Below are 20,600 nucleotides of genomic sequence, written 5' to 3' on the forward strand. Positions count from 1 at the left end.
TAAGGTCTTATATAGACAGGTGTGTGGCTTTTCTAATCAAGTCCAATCAGTATAATCAAACACAGCTGGACTCCAATGAAGCTGTAGAACCATCTCAAGGATGATCAGAAGAAATGCACAGCACCCGTGTTAAATACATGCGTGTCACAGCACAGGTTCTGAATACTTATGGCTGTGTGATATTTCAGTTTTTCTTTTTTAATAAATCTGCAAAAGTTTCAACAATTCAGTTTTTTTTTCTGTCTGTGGGGTGCTGTGTGTAAATTGAGGGGGGAAAAAAATAACTTAAATGATTTTAGCAAATGGCTGCAATATCACAGAGTGAAAAATTTAAGGGTCTAAATACTTTCCGTACCCACTGTACATACTATATTATGCTTTTTACTGACTACATTGCCAGGACTGTCAGGTGAGGAATGGTGCAAATGGTTAAGCCAGGAAATGGCCTGTTCACATCATGTCCGCATGGGCTGTTGTTGACGTCACTCAACCAGGGCATGCCCAATAGGCGTGTGCTTGTGTTGTGTGCGTCGATGGTGACCTCAAGTGGACAAATGAAATACCTGCACCTCTCTAAAGTGCCGTTTCACACATTGGCTTTGAGTTGTATATATGAAACTGGGAAATTTATATAGTAATGTAATAAATAATTGTTCGCAGATTTCATTTACTCAGGGGTTTTCTGTAACATAACCCCAGCGATAAATGAGGGTTTACTGTAATACAAAATCACACATGCAGACACACTAATGCTGTGAGCAAATTAATAGATTTGACAAGCTATATTCTGTCCTCTGTAATTTAAGTATCTGAGGGTCAGACGCTTAGATTCCAAAGGATGGAATATAGATTCTAAGCCTTAACTCTGTCCACATTGTCCTGTATTACCATGAACACAACAAACTCTAGTGACTGCCGGCCCTTCAGCCATCTTGTGTGTCCTTTGGAGCCTCTGATGTCAAATGCAGTCCACTCTAAGGCGCTCGTTGACCCTTGGTTTGTTACTAACAATTTCCCCATACTGCCATCATAAAAAAAAAACAAAAAAAAAAAACATACTAAGAGTTAATCCTGTGATGCTTGGTGAATTTAGGTCACATGCTATGTTTTGTGCATCTGGAGAGGCATATTAGAAGAATTAGTAGATAAAAGTAGAGTCCCGAACTGTAGAATTTCAGGGCGATGATCCAGCAATAAACTCATCATTTAATTCTGTGCCCTCATGATCATGATGTGGCTATAATAATGCAAACCACTAATGGATAGTTTAGTTCTTGTTAATGAGAGAACACTGCTGTTGAACTTCCATGTGTATATTTTTCAAAAAGTGTTCAGAATTTCTATTTAGTTTTTCTTTGCTTTTACAGTCCATATTTTCTATGCGCTGCTGTGTTAACCTCATAACATCCCATATTTTGTCATTTTTAAAAAGCTGAAATAATAGTCTCATTTTGGAATTTCAGCATGTTGCCAAACAACACTATGCTCATTGCATTATGCACAATAACTGCAAAGTCACCATCAGAAGCTATTTACCATTGTAAGCAGTAACATCCACAAATTGGCTTTGTACACAGCAGTTGCGAGAGGCCTAAAAAAAACCCCAACTAATTTCACAAGTTGTAAAAGTGATGACGAGTAAAATACAGTAGTGTGATATACAGTATTAGTGCAGAGTTTAGTCCTCCAAGTTGCTCAGTGACTTGTCAGTCCAGGGACTTGAACCAGTAGCCCTTCAATTAACAGCTCTGACCGACAGTTTGCCACCATCCCATGAGGCCGCTGAGGTTGAAGTCTATTCCCGTCCTTTTCTTCCCTTTTTCCTTGTGTGATGATTTATTAAATTGCCTTTAAGTAAGACTGCAGATGTATTAATTAAAATAGTCAATTTATTTTCCCGGCTTCATATATAAATTCAGTGTTAATGGAATCCCGTACTCCACTTTTCTGTTGTACCCCACCAGTAACAAGAAAAGCCCCTCATCAGTTATAATGAATCTCAGTAAAAAATGAAGAAAAGGTGAACATACAGCTGTCTGTTCAGTCAATACTTAGTATAGGAGAGTAGACTTAAGAATCGGCTTATTTATTTATTTATTTATACTTTGCTGAAAGAGCCGGGAATTGGACGAGTGATCGATAATATTGGATTTGCGGATGGCGTCGGGGGCAGCCGAGTCCAGCATGAATGCAAGGTTCTGATGAAGGGCTTGCTGCACAGACAGCTCTGAATAGTGGATCAGACATGCTGCCGAGGTGGAGCTCTCATTTCCTATAACACTGACATGTAAACAACCAATGTGCAAATACAATAATGAAATATCTATTGCAAGGGCATTGGTAGCTAAAGTGTAAGTTGGTAAAGCTATGGGAGTGGCTACCAAGTATTGAAAATCTGTTCACAGTCAATATAGATTGGTGGGTAAGAGATGAACATAGAGCTGACTTATAATTGAGCATTGTGTATTGGTATATTGTTTGAATTAAAGTAGGTCTTGGTTGAGCTTTGAAACAGTCCTTCAATTGAGGATAAAGCTTTATGCTTTATTTATTGGTAAAGGTATTTTTCAGGTTATTGGGTTTCTACACGTGACTCAAACACCCACCCCATGCAACCCCCCCCCCCCCCCCCCCCCCCCCACCCCCCTTCCTTCTGCCAAGCCCCTCACTGGCGCTTGCTCTATAGCTGTATATTGATTATTTCAAATACTGATTATCTAAAAGGCCATGTGCTACTGTAGGCATTGGATTTATTTTGGTTAATTATTTATGGGCCATGGCTACCTGTAAGTATTTGTGCTCATTATTACAATAGTAATATTCACTCTCTTTCCATATTGCATTGTAGGTTTATGCACGCTCTTTACTGGATAAGGGTTGGCAGGCTAAATTGCCCTCGCTTTCCACTTTGTTCCACTCACCATTGCGCTTGTCTTTTGCAGAGGGAGCTAAACTCTGTAGCATCTGAACTGGCGGGTCGACAAGAGGAGAGTGAACACTCTCATAAGCATCTGCTAGAACTGAGCAGGGAGTTCAGGAGAAATGTACCTGAGGTGAGGCACACACAAAAGTAGATGTCAGTGACACTCACCCACTTTCATACAGGGAGTTATTTCTTTTGTAAAAGCTGCATTAGTACAGCACATACTGGCACTTAGCGATGCTTGTGAGCAGTGAGGGTCAAGCCAACCTCCATATAGTCCTCCTAGTCCATGGGTACAATCATGTTACTTTATGCTTCTACCAGGCAGAACAGACATTTACATGCAAAAAAAGAAATCATGCCAATCTATAACCCCTAACAGTTTTTTTTTTTTAAACATTGAAGAATCTAAATCTAAAGAAAGATCTGCAGTTATTTTGATGCATAAATTTCTACATCGCAGTGAAAATGTGTAAGGGGACATCAAACATTCACCTCACTTTTGTAGTGTATTATGGAAGTAAGATAAGTTTGACTTTTGTAACGATAACCTTTTTTAACGAAACTACAAAGTATCGACAGTACCTAGATTGGACAGTCAAGATTTTAATAATCTTTTCTAATCTCGTCTGAAATCAGAGGGAATATTTTTATGTATTCTTATTTCTTCTATTAACCTTGCAGCCCTATGCTGTGGCTTCAATCCACTGCATGCCCCGTTTCCAGCCCAAATACGCAGTGTAGCGAGCGCTGTAATCTTGTCAGTAAAATACAGGCATTTAAGACGGGATCAGGCTGTCATCACTGGCAGCCCAATCCCCTTACCTGGGGCTGTGGGAGCTCACACAGTCTGGATCCTGAGCTTTAATGCAAGCTACTGGAAAGCCCCACTCTTGAAACATGCCTGCTGAAACCCTGTCGGTTTAGCCACAAATACACACACTACGCTTGCGAATGTAGTGAGGCGAAATATAGAGAACAACACATATACTATAATGCACGTTTAATTTTTCTCTGTACATAGGAAGTCCGGGAGATGGTGGCACCAGTTCTCAAGAGTTTCCAAGCCCAGGTGAGTCCTAGACCTTTCCATTTTTTTTTTTTGTTCCTGGAGAAACACATTGATTATTAAATCTCCACTGAATGCCATCCTCACAGAGACCACTGTGCTTCTATCAAGAAGGAATGGGTTAATAGATAGGATGGAGGGATCCGCGGCGTACTTTTCATCTTACTGCTCATTGGGTGCTTATTGACTGATGCCTTTTCTGTGAAAGTGAAGTAGCATCTATCTGCCATTAGATGCTCAGATATCTTGCGTCTCATATTTTCTTGCCGAGACAAGCCCTCATTTCCTGTTGTGATGGTGCATTCACTGTGCCCCCTGTCTGACGGTGCCATATTGAAAAAGTCATCTGATACCTACCATGTCTCTGCTCCAGCCATTAAACCAAGGTCATAAATCACATTTGTCCGCTGCGTTATGGTTTGCAAAGCAGACACTTATGGAAATGATACCACAAATATGTTTCCAGTCTTTTTCTACCCTTTGAAACTCCAGCTGGTTGCTAACCTGAAGGCCCCATCACTGCTAAGCATGAGAACATTCTGCGTGGATTGTTCGCCTCTCTTGGAAGGGATTATTGGCAGCTTCTTTTTAATTCTTTATAATGAACTATGTCCAAGCACCCATGTTCCCTGGCAACAGCTATCACATTAAATACTATACTCTGCAATTTGCAATGTTGGCTGATTTGTGTGCTAATTCAATTACTCCAGCTGTAAAGTTGCACAAATATCGAAGCAGCCTTCCATATCTTTATTGTGCAAACAGGAACCCACAGGATTAATTTAAGCAGCATTGATGTCTGACAACTGGGAGCCTAGAGATGTTCCATAGTAGATAAAATAGATGGCTGATAATGAGCAATGATTCCCCCCCCCCGCCCCCCACTTTTTTATTTTTTTATTTTATTTTTTTCCCTCCCCTTGTTCACTGCAGGCCTCTTTTGGTAGCTTTCTGCCTCTCTTGTCTGACTTCCACTGGCTTACACTCTGCTTGTTGACAGAGGCAGCTTCAGCTATTATTTTGACTATGAGGAGTCCTGAGCTTCTCTGCTACCATAATAATAGAATCCTCTAGTGTTGTCTGATACCCTTTGACCTTATTGGTAATGTCAAACAGCTTGCAGAGGCTTATGAACTTTACCCAGCGGTAGTCTGCGACCTCAGTGTAAGCTCTGGGACCTGGACCTGCTGCTGCAGGGGCAGAGTGTGGCGACAGGGTGGAGCTGGATGGGCTTGTTTGTCTCTGTGGTTTGGGATAGACTGATGCTCTCTGCAGCTGCACCGTACAGGTGGTACAGGACATAAAAGTCCTGGAGTGTTTGTGAAAATGCATCTAGAACTGGGTCCTGGCTTCTACACCCTCCACCCTTCAACACATCCCACTTGGGAGGCCCAGAGGAACGCCTTGTGGTATTTGGACCCTCATCATGCCACTTCTAAAGGAAAAGTCAACTCCTTTGAAGTGTTTGGGACATGACAGGTTTCTCTCTCTTTTCTTATTCATTTCAGTGTTCCCCACCCACTTTCTCTCTCTGCTCTCGTCCAATCTTGCCGTCTAATTATCGCTAACTAGGCGACTGATTAGAAACCCGACCTAGTTTTTCTGTGGAGTTCTGTGGAGGAGGAGAAAGGGTTAATCCCAGAGCTGGTGGCTGTCATTGGTCGCTTCCCTCCTTTTTCTCCTCTTTTCATTCTGCTATTCTTTCTTTCCCTAGAAGTTTGCTAATGAGGTCCCGTCAGAGCTGAGGAGAGGTGTTAATTTGGCCTTGTGAAGTAGGAAGGAGATTAAGGACAGTGAGGAGCTGAGTTTACGGCTTAAAATACACCGCTGTTCTTATTAATCCACAGGGCCCTCAGAGACCGGCGTTTTTGGATTTATAACGAACACTGTTTTATAATTAAGGTAAGTTTAATAAAAAATTACGGAGAAGAAGAGTACATGGTGCTCGTGTCTCTAGTCTTAGCCGTGGGGGCTGTGGGATATGACAGATATTTCTCAAATAATTGATGGCTGGCGTGACGAGCCCGGTGGACTCATCGATGATCACACAACATTCACGCGAGCCGCTGCTGTAGGAGTGCACAAAGAGCTGTCTCCACCCAAAACTCAACAAGAACGTGTGGGCTTCTCAATGCAATTTACACCTCCCTCACTTGAGAGTGTAAACTCCCCTCAGGAAAGACCTTTGTTAGGTGTAGAAACAGAACAATGACACATTTCTCATACGTTTGCTTCTTTTTTTTCACCAACAATGTGAATATCAGCCCCTCATTAACAAGTGTTTCATTTTTCTACTGTCCTGTTGATGTCGTTTGGCACTCTAAAAAAACAGCTGTATATGGACCCCTACTTAAGGAAACTTGCTTTACAATGATAATCCATGTGGAGTAATTTAGAGCTCACAATGAGAGTTGTGCAGATGGAGAGTCTGATAAATAGTTTGTAACATATAATTAGCAGCTCTATTGGTTACATACCATTAACCCCTCAAGCTCAGGAATCATTATAGGCCCTCATTATCTACTGGCAAGGTACATTGGAGCTGAGTACACATCAAAAACATCAAAGCGCAATTAAAGCTCTGTGACCGGGGACGGGGGCCAGTGGACACCTGTTGATCAGTCTAACTGTGCCATTTCTTCCCCTGGGGTTGGGGACTGATGGGGGAAGGACAATGTTTTTACATATTTTGTTGTTGCTTGTTTTTAACGAGAGTCACTTAACAACTTCCCTAAATGGCTTCTTCCTCTAACTTATGTTTATCGTTAGGAAAAGGGAACAGAGGATAGCCAAATTTTATTTTATAGACTTTGTGCTATTAGACTTTGTCAGACTATGGTGTGCAAAAACAAGGACTGTGGTCAGCAAGCGTCCTCATCGTATTTAGTCTAGCGAATGTTTAGCATATAGGGTTGCTCTTAGTAATCAATTGATTGATTAAAATTTACAGTATGTCTATTGTGTGGAATTGTCTGTTGATGATTTGTCTCAAAGCATTTTTTTCTTTTTCCTTGACAATCACTCCATGTTGTTTGTGGTTGAATAAAATAAATGTGGAGCGTCAAAACGTTGTTTCGGTAAAAGAACACTAGGGGTCGCAGTTAATCCATTGTAGCCAGTTGGTGCTCATCCGCAGGTGTGCAGGGGTGAGTAGCCGACTGTAATTTGTTCTTGATTGTCCAGTTCAATCGCTTTCAGTTGCATCACTTGCTATTTGGTGTTCTTTGTTCTATCGAATCCAGCATTACTGAGAGTCCTCTGTTTAGAACAATGTTCCTTTCTTATGGTGATGACGTAACCCGAATTTGTACGCAAGTTGGAATGCGCAGTACATTATGACTAACCTATGCTAAATGCAGTAGTAAAGTCATAATCACAGTACAGTGGAACCTCATTAGAACGGACTAATAGGGGTGGGGGCGTCGTCCGATATAGCCGATTGTCCATTACATTGAAGCATTTTGTTTTGAGGCCATATGCACCCATATTACTTACTGTACTGTATACAAAATTGTTTTGTAGGTTTTTTTTCGTGGCCTAAAACGCCTAGTACAGTACAAAGTTATTGTGAATAAATGCAAAAAAGCTTGAAAATGTTTGAAAGTTTCAGATTGTATCCAAACTTACCATGCTGGTGTGCTTATTTATGGTGACATTGTTGACGTACAGTACTCATCATAGGCGAGTCGCTTTCATGAGCCGCGAGGAATTAGTGTGCTTCGTAGTTCCTAATCCGTTGCCAATGGCGAACGTCTTGATTAAAAACTGTTACTGTACCAGAAATAGCATGTTCCAGGCTCCAAAGACTTTTGAGTGTTTTGTACTCCACAGGGCGGCACGGGGCCCGACTGGTTAGAGCGTTGGCCTCGCAGTTCTGAGGACCCGGGTTCAATCCCTGGCCCCGCCTGTGTGGAGTTTGCATGTTCTCCCCGTGCCTGCGTGGGTTTTCTCCGGGCACTCCGGTTTCCTCCCACATACCAAAAACATGCATGAATTGGAGACTCTAAATTGCCCGTAGGTGTGAATGTGAGTGTTAATGCTTGTTTGTTTGTATGTCCCCTGCGATTGGCTGGCAACCAGTTCAGAGTGTACCCCGCCTCCTGCCCGATGATAGCTGGGATAGGCTCCAGCACGCCCGTGACCCTAGTGAGGAGAAGCGGCTCAGAAAATGGATGGATGGATGGATGAATGGATGTACTACACAGAGTTAACGCCGCAGGCATGCCGCTCTCCCTCTGCTTTATGTCCAGTCGACAATACAGTGCCCTCCAAAAGTATTGGAACGGCAAGGTCAATTCCTTTGTTTTTGTTGGCTACTGAAGGAATTTGTGTTTCAGATCAAAAGATGAATATGAGTCAAAAGTTCAGAATTGCAGCTTTCATTTCATGGTATTTACATCTAGATGTGTTAAACAACTCGGGACAGAGCACCTTTTGTTTGAAGCCACCCACTTTTCAAGTGAGCAAAAGTATTGGAACAGACATGATTTAATTGATATTTACACCCTTACTTGCAATAACTGCATTAAGCCTGTGACCCATCAACTTTTCCAGGCCTTTACTGCAGCCTCTTTCAATCTGGGGGTTTCTCTCTTCAGTCTCGTCTCCAGGAGGTAAAATGCAAAATCTATTTCAAAGTTACGTTATTCATTGGTTATTTGTTTTGCTTTCTGTTGGGAGCTGAAATTTAAGTTACAAGTGGGCTTCAGAGAATAATAGTAATAATGCATTACACTTACAGAATATAGCGCTTTTCAAGGCACTCAAAGACACTTTAAAATTTCATGCATTATTCATTCACGCCACAGTCACACCCTGGTAGCTTATTGTGTAGCCATGACTGCCCTGGGGAAGTCTGACAGAAGGGTGGCTGCCATTCTGCGCCTACAGCCCCTCCGATCACCACTAAACATCCAACCACATTCATTCGTAGGCAATGTGGCTTCAGTGTCCTTCCCAGGGACACAACGACATGCACTTGGGCGGGGATACGAACCGGCAACCCTCCGGTTTAAGGGCGTACCCTTACCCTCTGCACCATGCCACCCAGAACTGCTGCTGAAGGGAAAAAGAAAAAATGAGTGCGACGATCACATGCACTCCCTAACCCCCAACCCAAACAGTTAAACACACAAGTACAAAATGAAAACACTCGTAATGAACATGAAGACGACACTCAGACTTGACTAAAGGCGTGCAAACGGAGCTGGAGTCAGGTCTCCTAAAATCATTCACTAGGCCACACCCCTTAAAGGCACACAAATACTACTGTGTGTGTGTGACTTGGCTTGATTACACGTTATAAAACCAGTTTGTTTCCATTTGCTTTTATGTTTATTTATATTTTACAGAGCAGTTTTTTCTTAAATTGTGGTCTTTTGTTGGGAGGTGAAACCGATTTAATGGCTTCAATTCAATGGGGAAAATTGATTTGACTTTCAAGTAAAGTGAGTTACGCGCTTGGTCACGGAACAAAAATAAACTCATTAGTCAAGGTCCCACTGTAGTCTTACGCCGCTGCGCATGTTGTAGTCTGTTGTGCGCTGTTCGTAACCTCGAAATGTCCTATGTCAGGGTTGTGGTAAGCCAAGGACCTCTTGTACATGGAAATAGTATAGTAATACGGTCATTTTAGAAAACTTACATTTTGAGAACGGTTTTCAAATGTTTGTGTTTTCAGGCACCAAAATGTCAATGCCATATGAATGAATAGCTTTTTACAAATCAATTTTCAGTTGAAAAGGTAGTGTGTAACCATCCCCTCTGTGTCAGGCCTACAATTGCCTGGTGATCAGTCCAGGGTGTACACCTGGGAAAGGCTGCAGCTTTCCCATGACCCCGACCAGGATAAGCAGTGTAGAAAATGGATGGATGATGGATGATTCCTGTTATGGAGAGTGCAGATTATTGACCTGACCCGAGTCTTGATGTCGGAAAGTGTTTCAGAAAACTGCATTGCGTTGCCCTGAGCCTGCCCTACCACTCGGTGAGGTAGATAAACACAGTCTTTGATCATCTATCGAGAGATGAACAGTTCTTCCTCCTCTTTGATTAATTCCTGAAGGAAATGATCATTTCTCTTGAATGTATGAATACGATATGAATAGTGGAATGAATCCAAGTGTAGAGGAATGATAATTAATTACGGTGCTATGATAAAAGGCTGTGGGTGTTATGACGCAAGCTTCCTCTGTGTCATTATGAGAGACTCCATAATTACCTTTCCGCACAAGCCAGCGCTCCTGGCAATGCTGGCGGTGAGAGAGGCGCTCACTGAGTGAGTCCAATGGTCATAAAGCTTTTCCGTGCCTAATTGTCTGAGGGGCTCTATGGCACTTTCATAGATGAGGGACTGCGCCGTTAGGTAAAATGCTTGGCGATGCACCAGCTTTTCCAGCTCAATGAAGACCAATCTTACATTGGGGTTATTAGCTACAGATTGCTCAAGTGCATGGCTAACTTGGGAAGGTGGGGTTGGACTGAGTGAGCATCAAAATCTATTTTAAAGCAGCTGTTTCACAGAATTCCTCAGCATTTTAATGCCATATTTTTGCACCACTAAACAAGATCCTTGCCTTAATGCTCCGTGTGTTTTTTTTAAATCCCTGTCATATAAGGGGCATTTACACCACCCTCCTATTCTGCTCTCATGCTAAGATTGGTCTGCTTCATTCTGGACTGACCAGCTATATCTAATGCTTGTGTCTTGACCGCCTGTCACATGCTCAATGAGCAGCGAGCCACTTCCAGGTTTTTCAGCTCATTACGTAATCAAAGCACATCCAGGCCTTCAGCCTATTGTGGCCAACATAATGGGCTCCTGGGCCATGTAAACCATCGTCTCTCTGCTCCAGCTTTATCACTAGCGCCCTCTTCATAGTAAGGACTACAGTGAGGAAGAGAGAGAGAGACAAGAGCAGTGGAGGGTAATTGGACTTTAGATAATACCTTCCTTGAGCCGTTTACATCTTCTCCGGAGGGTGAATGTCTTCATCTGTTATTAACTTGTACTGAAAGCTACTTTTCCCCAAACGAAATGCTTCTTTCAGTTGTATTTATTCAAGAGATTCTGGTTAGACAAATACACTTTTGCATACAGTAAATGACTAAGAAGCTACAGAGACATTTCCACATACAATAGTTCTCATCAAAACATTTAACAAATAACCTGTCAATAGCTAAGTGAATTTCTTGTTACAGAATAACCATCCATCCATTTTCTATCACACTTGTCCTCATTAGGGTTATGGGTGAGCTTGAGCCTATCCCAACTGACTTTGGGGGAGAGGCAGTGTACACCCTGGACTGGTCGCCAGTCAACTGCAGGGCTCATACAAACAACATACATACATACATACGGACAATTTATAAAGCTTTCAATTAACCTAACATGCATGGTTTTGGAAGCTGGGAGGAAATCCACACAAACACAGGCAGAACATGCGCACATGTACACAGAAATGCTTAAGACGTAAATATTATTATGATGAGGGTAAAATAATTGAATTGGTTTAATGTAGTGCTTTGATAGTTTTTTTTAATTTTTATCATTTCTTTTTACATTTTACTCACAATTTTAATATGGAGTTCTCCTGAACTTTTGCAGTCCAGGACAGTGGTTTCTGCTGAATTTAAAGACATATAGACATATATAGATACACATGCTCACGAAGATGACGAAGTTGACCAAATCTGTTTAAATTCTATGCCCACTTTCCTCTCAATTTCTCAGTGGCTCGGTAGACAGTATTACTTATTATTTCACTTGAAAAATGTAAATATACACTTTATCTCCAATTATCAATACCATTTATGTCCAAACTACGGTCCGGGGGCCATTTGGGGTCCCGTGTCCATTTTCCCACAGGATATGCAAAAATAGCATTTGACAATAGCTTCTCCTCACTAGGGTCGAGGGCGTGCTGGAGCCTATACCAGCTATCATCGGGCAGAAGGCGGGGTACACCCTGAACTGGTTGCCAGCCAATCGCAGGGCACATACAAACAAACAACCATTCGCACTCACATTCACACCTATGGGCAATTTAGAGTTGTCAATTAACCTACCATGCATGTTTTTGGGAATGTGGGAGGAAGCCGGAGTGCCCGGAGAAAACCCACGTAGGCACGGGGAGAACATTCAAACTCCACACAGGCGGGGCCGGGGATTGAACCCCGGTCCTCAGAACTGTGAGGCAGACGCTCTAGCCAGTTGTCCACTGTGCCGCCTGCAGCAGTATCTCAAAATAATAGCAAATAATCATTAACTTAGAATTTTATGGCTGTAACACGTTCCAAAAAAGCTGGAACAGGTGGAAAAAAAGACTTTTTTGTTTTTAGCAAATAATCATTAACTTAGAATTTTATGGCTGCAACACATTCCAAAAAAGCTGAGACAGGGTCATGTTTACCACTGTGTTACATCACCTTTTCTGTTAACAACATTCAATAAATGTTTGGGAACTGAGGACACTAATTGTTGAAGCTTCGTAGGTGGAATTCTTTCCCATTCTTGCTTGATGTACAGCTTCAGCTGTTCAACAGTCCGGGGTCTCCGTTGTCGAATTTACGCTTCATAATGCGCCACACATTTTCAAGACAGGTCTGGACTGCAGGCAGGTCAGCCAAGCTGTTGTAACACGTGCAGAATGTGGTTTGGCATTGTCTTGCTGAAAAAAGCAGGGGCGTCCATGAAAAAGACGTTGCTTGGATGGCAGCATATGTTTCTCCAAAACCTGTATGTACCTTTCAGCATTAATGGTGGCTTCACAGATGTGTAAGTTACCCATGCTATTGGCACTAACACAGCCCCATACCATCACAGATACTGGTTTTTGAACTTTGCGTCCATAGCAGTCCAGATGGTTCTTTTCTCTTTGGCCCGGAGGACACGACATCCACAATTTCCAAAATCAATTTGAAATGTGGACTCGTCGGACCACAGAACACTTTTCCACTTTGGATCAGTCCATCTTAGATGAGCTCGGGCCCAGAGAAGCCGGGGGCGTTTCTGGGTGTTGTTGATAAATAGCTTTTGCTTTGCATAGTAGAGTTTCAAGTTGCACTTACGGAAGTAGCGCCGAACTGCATTTACTGACATTGGTTTTCTGAATTGTTCCTGAGCCCATGTGGTGATATCCTTTCCACATTGATGTCGGTTTGTGATGCAGTGCCGCCTGAGGGATCGAAGGTCACAGGCATTCAATGTTGGTTTTCGGCCTTTCCGCTTACATGCAGTGATTTCTCCAGATTCTCTGAACCTTTTGATTATATTATGGACCGTAGATGATGAAATCTCTAAATTCCTTGCAATTCTGCGTTGAGGAACATTGTCCTTAAACAGTTAGACTATTTTCTCACGCACTTGTTCACAAAGAGGTGAACCTCGCCCCATCTTTGCTTGTGAAAGACTGAGCAATTCAGGGAAGCTCCTTTTATATCCAATCATGGCACCCAACTGTTCCCAATTAGCCTGTGGGATGTTCCAAACAGGTGTTTGATGAGCATTCCTCAACTTTCTCAGTCTTTTCTGCCACCTGTCCCAGCTTTTTTGGAACGTGTTGCAGCAATAAAATTCCAAGTTAATGATTATTTGCTAAAAACAATAAAGTTTATCAGTTTGAACATTAAATATCTTGTCTTTTTAGTTTATTCAATTAAATATAGGTTGAACATGATTTGCAAATCATTGTATTCTGTTTTTATTTATGATTAACCCAATGTCCCAACTTCATTGGAATTGGGGTTGTAGTAGTTTATAATTTCAGATTGCCCATCTTTTGCCTGTGGTGACTAATTGTTGTCATTGGAGGTGGGGTTTGTGCTAAGATTCCTCTACCTTTACATCAGGTTTCCCAGTATTGGTCTTATCCCCCTCTGCTGAGCTGTGATCTGATGTTGTGTGTGTGTTGGCGTGTTTGTTTTTCTGTCCTGAGTGATGCCCTGTCGAAGCATCCCAGTTTGGTGTGTTCATCATTATGGATGCATGTTTAGAGCCACGGATGCACACCAGGTAAAGAAGAGGGGGGGGGGGGGGGGGGTGTTATAAATAGGCATTTGGCTCTCAAGCCATGTGGAATTGATGAGTTTCAGCACATTCTGCTCCGCAGTGCCAGGTTTAATTTCTACCGTCCTGACAGCACAAACCTCAGAGCCTGGAGACGTCACGGCCTGACTGCCACTGCTGTGCAAATGTTAGCCATGTTTGAGGATGGACGCACGCATAGTGCCGTCTGCATCGCTCCAATTGGCCTGACTTGTTTTACATCTGCTTCCCTAAACCCCTGACATCTTAAGAGACATGCAATCAAGTTCCCCTTCTGACCTCTCACCAAACACCTGCAGACAGCAGACAGTAACTAATCTCAGCAGCACTTTCTAGACGTAGCTTAACTCCGTCTATCATGGTCGACTACTTGCTACGAGCCGCGGGAGAGCCGCCATCCAGGCAAAGACACTAGTCGCAACACTCGCATTGTTCCTCACTCTCTGCTGCTGGCAAGAGCACAGTCAAATTACGTGTGTGAATGTGTGAAATTGGTGGCTCGGTGCCGGAGAAGACATGCCAGGAGAAATAAACATCAGTGCTCCTAAAATCAGGAAAAATGCATGCGAGGAGGATAAGACAGAACAGGAGAGTTGATCCACCAATGTTCCTGTGCATTTGTCTGATTTCAAAGCAGAATACAAGGGAAACTGATGCATTCATAGTTGTTTTGCTGCTGAAGCGGACATGGACACCTAGTCCTGCGCATGTAAGCGTGTGTCAGAGGATGCGTAGCCGCTCATGAAGTGATGTAATTCCCTCTGTTCATCTGTGGTGCTATCCCCCCAGCTATCACCTGGGAATACCAGTTATTTTACGTGGGCCTCGCTATGAGGTTTTCAGTCGAGTGAAATTTAAACATGGTAATTCAATCTCCTAACTTTCTAGAGAAAGCTGTCATGAAAGTACCTGAAATTTTAATTTAGACTTCAATAGAGCAACTTTAAAACAAATCTAGTCTTTCATTGAGACTTGCATTTTTTTTCTCTGCTGAGCTGCAGTATATAGTTATGATTGATCTGGTAATTAAAAATATGCAGCGAGTGAAATTAACTGCTCCCATTCTTTCGTTTTGTTTTAGAAAACAGTCTGCATTTTTCCCTCCTCTTTCCAAGATAGATAATTTAATTGTGCACATCTGTGTTTTTGCACCGCATTCATCGGCCTCATTATTTTTCCATTTTCATCTTTCTGCTGGGTGATCGATGAATTGATAAAATGATGGAGCTTATCTTAAATAATGCAAGGAGAAAAGTTACTCTTGCTGCTGGCTAAGTCTTTCAACTTTTGTTCTTTTTTCCAATTGTATTTATTCGGCCAGGAAGGTAGGTCTTGCATCTTACTTAGCGCATTTCATACACAAAGTAACTCAATGTGCTTTACATGATTAAAAGCATCTTATAAACATGTAAAACAAAGATAACAATAAAAATACAATTAAAAAGGCGTACAGTGCAAGAAGATAGTTTAAAAATGAAAATGCTCTAAAAGGCATGAGGAATTAATTTTTTTTTTAACTTGGACTTAAAAACATTCAAACCTGGGGATGGCGGCACTTCTTTTGGCAACTTATTCCATTTGTGTACAGCATAAACAATACATAGTAAAGTATTTGTCAGATTTGTGATGTTCTCCTGCAAAAAAAAAGATGCAGCTTCTCTCCTCTGTGAGTTTATGCTCTATGGGATGATGCTTGTCAAGGCTTATATCCTAAACAAAAAAAGAAACTAGGAATTCAAAGAAAGACATCATTAAGTAGGCCAATTATTACCTAGGGAACATTTTGCTTGAAGAGATAGCCGCTCCAAATGTCACATGCGGCAACTTTAGGACCTATTGTTTATAATTTGACCTGACAGTTTGGGTCTCTTTTAATATGGGATTAACTACAATTCTAATTAACATGTGGCTCCATTATAACAAGAAATGTTCCTCCCAGAGAAAGAGAAACTCCTCTGACATACTCATTATTGAAGTTTGATTTTAACTTTTTTTTTTTTTTTTTTTTAAAGACATCCACTTGTTTTGACTCTAATTTACTTTGGACATATGTCTTAAATCACATCTGCTACCCTTTAAGATCTAAATCCACTCATCAGAGTATGCTTTGCTTTAGACACCAACGTGTGTTATAAGTCCCACTGCTGAGCTCTCTGTTTTATCAGAGACATAAAGTGGCCATGGTGGCCTGCGGAGAGTGTTAAACACATCCTCAATTAAAGCAGTAACTTTACATCTGTGCTTGCTGAAGTCCCTGTAATTGGGTCTCGCTGGATTTGGCGGAAGTACTGTGGTTCTTAATCTGAAGGGCCCAGTTTGGAGCGGGGCGGAGGGGAGATTGCAAGTTTAAGAGGCTCTCGTCGTCTGGTTCTGGGTGCTAACAGCAGGAAAATGCAAAGGTCAACAACTGTAGCCAAACTGGACGAGGGGGATCACAACATTGAATCATGATACTTTCAGTCTATTAATGGATGATAATTTATATTGAGAACACCCATGTTGGCACCATGTATACTGTAAAATAAATAAATGAATGAAAAGGAAACTCATTCAAAAGTAAAGTTGCTAAATGTATCGCATGTACATTACAGCAAAATGTGTTCTCTGCACATTTAGAGCAGTGGGCAGCAATTCTGTAGTGGCTGGGGACCAAATCCAGATCTTTTGTCAGCATATTGGTCAAGGGAATTGGCTGTAAATGCAGTATAATGTTTTCATTCAGTATAATGTTTTTGGTTGTGGGAGGGAAGTTGGTTAACCAGAGAAAACCAACACAGGCATAGGGCACTGAAAGAGAGAAGCCAGAACCCAAACCAAAACCCCCAAATTTGCTGGTATTTACCGCAGATGTACACAGTTTCTTTTAGGTCGGCACATTCTGATTGACAAGGTATTGTCGGACAAATGTAGCCTTCACGAGACTACTGACAGGGATTCTAAAATGTAAAGATGAATTGTACAAATGTCAGTATGGGGGATATTTTGCATTCAGGATGAATCTAAAATACAGTAACCTTTTAAAGGTGAAATAACTTTTGAATACACGTAAACAAACTGTTCAGTGATTCAATTAAGGACTAACAACTAACAAGGAGCTGAACAGCAAAATTCACGAAGTCTTTTGAGTCATGAAAACATCCAAGGGTTTCTGTCTATGCCTTTCTGGGACTCTCTTAATCTCTCTGTATCTCTGTTGTAACCTGCTGATGAGACACTAAGCTTCGTGGCCACTTCCCTTTGAGAACATTCTGTTTTAAGCCACCTTCCTTAGGTATGGTTTTATGATGTCAAAATGTGAACAGCATGATGAAAGGAATGTTTACATACCAATTGTAATTGCACTAGGAAATGTATTTGTCCATTCATGGATCAAACATCTGTTGGGAATTTTGCCATTCAACTCCTTGTTAGAGAACAGCAAATTCAGTTGTAAATGTTTTCGTGCATTTTCAGTTCATCATGAAAATCTACCCAAAAAACGAATATCCCTAACTTTTTGTATTGTATATAACATTACTGATGCTTAAATATAGGTCTTGGATAAATGTTGTCATTGCTTTTCTCGGAGTACTATTATTGCTGCATACAGAACACTTTGATTGCAGACCTTCAACAAGACTTTAACATTAGTCACTTGAATTGACTTGTCAATGAGTGAACTGTTACAAAACAGGGCCGTATTAGCTAAAAGCTACCCAAAGGATTGGTCCAAATCTGGAGGTTCTTCTGGAGTCAAGGGAGCGATATACAGTATAATGCAATTTTATTTAAGCACAACAAATTGTCTTAAAAAATGTAATAATCTGCACATATTAGAATTGAAATTGTTAGTATTATTGGTCATATTTTGAAATGCATGTATTGTATTTTTTTCGTCATTTTTTAATGCTCACCAATAGGTAAATTCATATTCAGTGTTTAGTCATCATGACTTTTATTGTAGTAACTACATGAGATTTTTTTGTCATGATCTTTAAAAAAGATAAATGTTGCAGGCCTCCTTGATTTGTCTGTGTGTGGGTGGGTGTGTGCGTGCGTGTGTGCGCGTGTGTCTCCCACTGGGTGACATATGAAGGACAGCTGAAGGTGCAATGAGATGCAGCGATAGGTTTGTTTTATTACATCTAATATTGAGACCAATCTCTGCCCATTCACCTGAAGGACAGGCAGCTATTCCCTAACTAAATCAGCTAGCGACTGTGGTGTTAGTGGGCCACTGCAAGCACGCACACAAAATCGCACAATCCCCATGACAAGCAAAGGCAGTCACGCAATAATGTGTACTTTTTCTGGCCCCTTCTCTCATACATGCATCCATACTTGTGTGCAGTAGCACGTTACCCAGCCCCGACACACTTTTGCCAAGTGTGTGCTTCACCCCTAATATTGCTAATGCATTGGATTTAGGCCACAATGCAATGTGCCTGGATGAACATTCTCTCCATGCTTCGTAAATGAAATTTCTTTTGTTAATTTATTCCCCCAGCTTTCTCACATTGGCTGTTCTAATGAGACCGAGCATTAAATAGCACAGGGGCTAGCACTGCAGAACCATGACATCCCATGTGAGACGTTGCCCAAATCATAGTGGCTGCAGCAGTACGTCAGGTTTCTTTATTTATAACCCTCACGGAATTGTCCTACATGTGCATATGGTGGGTTATGTAACTGTCAGCAGCAAATAGATCACGTTAGATCCTATATATAAAGCTTGCTGAAAAGTTGTTTCTAAACTGCTTTGTATTGATTTAGTGCTTACAAATGTGTGCACCATGATGATGGCATTGCAATTATTAAACTGTGAACAAAAGTTACATTTAGCCGTGCGTCCTTACATCTCTTTTCAAGGGCGCATAATTTTTGTAGTACATCAAGATTTTCTCACCTTCTCTAATTTTTTTCACAATACTTATGAGCCACACAGTTATAAAAATGTTCATGTGAATGTGTGCGTGTGTATATATGTATGTGTGTGTGTCGGTGTATATATATATATATATATATATATCATATATCCATCCATTCATTTTCTGAGCCGCTTCTCCTCACTAGGGTCGCGGGCGTGCTGGAGCCTAACCCAGCTATCATCGGGCAGGAGGCGGGGTACACCCTGAACTGGTTGCCAGCCAATCGCAGGGCACATACAAACAAACAACCATTCACATTCACACCTACGGGCAATTTAGAGTCTCCAATTCATGCATGTTTTTGGGATGTGGGAGGAAACCGGAGTGCCTGGAGAAAACCCACGCAGGCACGGGGAGAACATGCAAACTCCACACAGGCAGGACCGGGGATTGAACCCTGGTTGGTCCTCAGAACTGTGAGGCTGACGCTCTAACCAGTCGGCCCGCCTTGTGTGTGTGTGTGTGTGTGTGTGTGTTTGTGTTTGTGTTTGTGTATATATATATATATATATATATATATATATATATATCATTATACAACAGTAGATGGATACAGTAGACTAGGGAAAAAAGCAAAACATGCAAGCTAATCCTTTGTTCAATGAACTGAAGTCTTGTGAGGTACGCTAAGGTCTCATATCTCATGCTTGTCTTCCGCAGCGGGAGGCATGATGGTGATTCTAACTCCCCTAAAATGGTGGCCCAATTCCAAATTGTACAACCTTGTGGGACTTTTGACTTTAGGAGGAGGGTCCAGTGTATTGCCTCAGGCAGAATGCATTCGCCCATAACTCAAATTGAAATAGCCCCCTCACATCTGTCACATTGTATAGTTACCATGAAGGCTGGTCATTACAATCATGCCAGCAAATGCCTGACAGCAGAGGTCAATCAGTGTACATTAACCAAACAGAGCTCATTTGTTGTACAGCTGTAGTGGCGTGTTGGCACCAGTGCACATGAGATTTAGGCTGGCATCCAGTGGGCATGGAAGCAGGCTGCATATCAAGATGGGACTTGGCCAACCCGCCAAGAGAGGAAGGGGGTGTCCCCATGTCCCTTAGTTCCCTACCATGTACTCCTTTACTCAAGCCGTTCTCAAAGAGAAAAGTGCATAAGTGTTCAGCACGTCTGCGTCAGAGTTCTGAGATTCTGAGTTTTACTCTCTGGTGAGGCCTTCCTGTGTGACGTTTGCATGTTCTTTGTTCACGTGGGTTTTCCCCGGGTACATTCTGAAAACATCCATACATGTTAACAAGCATGTTAGGTTAATTGAAGAATCTAAATGACCCAGGCACGCTGGACGACTGGTTAGAGCGTCTGCCTCACAGTTCTGAGGACCAGGGTTCAATCCCTGGCCCCGCCTGTGTAGAGTTTGCATGTTCTCCCCGTGGCTGCGTGGGTTTTCTACGGGCACTCCGGTTTCCTCCCACGTCCCAAAAACATGCATGGTAGGTTCATTGAAGACTCTAAATTGCCCGAAGGTGTGAATGTGAGTGCGAACGGTTGTTTGTATGTGCCCTGCAATTGGCTGGCAACCAGTTCAGGGTGTACCCCGCCTCCTGCCCGATGACAGCTGGGATAGGCTCCAGCATGCCTGCGACCCTATTGAGGAGAAGCGGCTCAGAAAATGGATGGATGGATAAATGACCCATA

General features: G+C 42.0%; 1 protein-coding gene across 4 annotated transcripts in view; it reads left to right on the forward strand.

The window, feature by feature from the left end:
* cux2b (cut-like homeobox 2b) overlaps positions 1–20,600 on the forward strand; it is a 117,408-nt gene that overhangs the window by 42,512 nt on the left and 54,296 nt on the right. For all 4 annotated transcript variants that reach the window (XM_061766687.1, XM_061766690.1, XM_061766686.1 and 1 more), the window contains 2 exons: positions 2,943–3,053; positions 3,948–3,995. In XM_061766687.1, coding sequence (XP_061622671.1) covers positions 2,943–3,053; positions 3,948–3,995 — 159 coding nt within the window. The remainder of the gene's footprint in view (positions 1–2,942; positions 3,054–3,947; positions 3,996–20,600) is intronic.

The sequence above is a fragment of the Phyllopteryx taeniolatus genome, chromosome 3 (assembly GCF_024500385.1).
Source record: "Phyllopteryx taeniolatus isolate TA_2022b chromosome 3, UOR_Ptae_1.2, whole genome shotgun sequence".
NCBI classification, from domain to species: domain Eukaryota; kingdom Metazoa; phylum Chordata; class Actinopteri; order Syngnathiformes; family Syngnathidae; genus Phyllopteryx; species Phyllopteryx taeniolatus.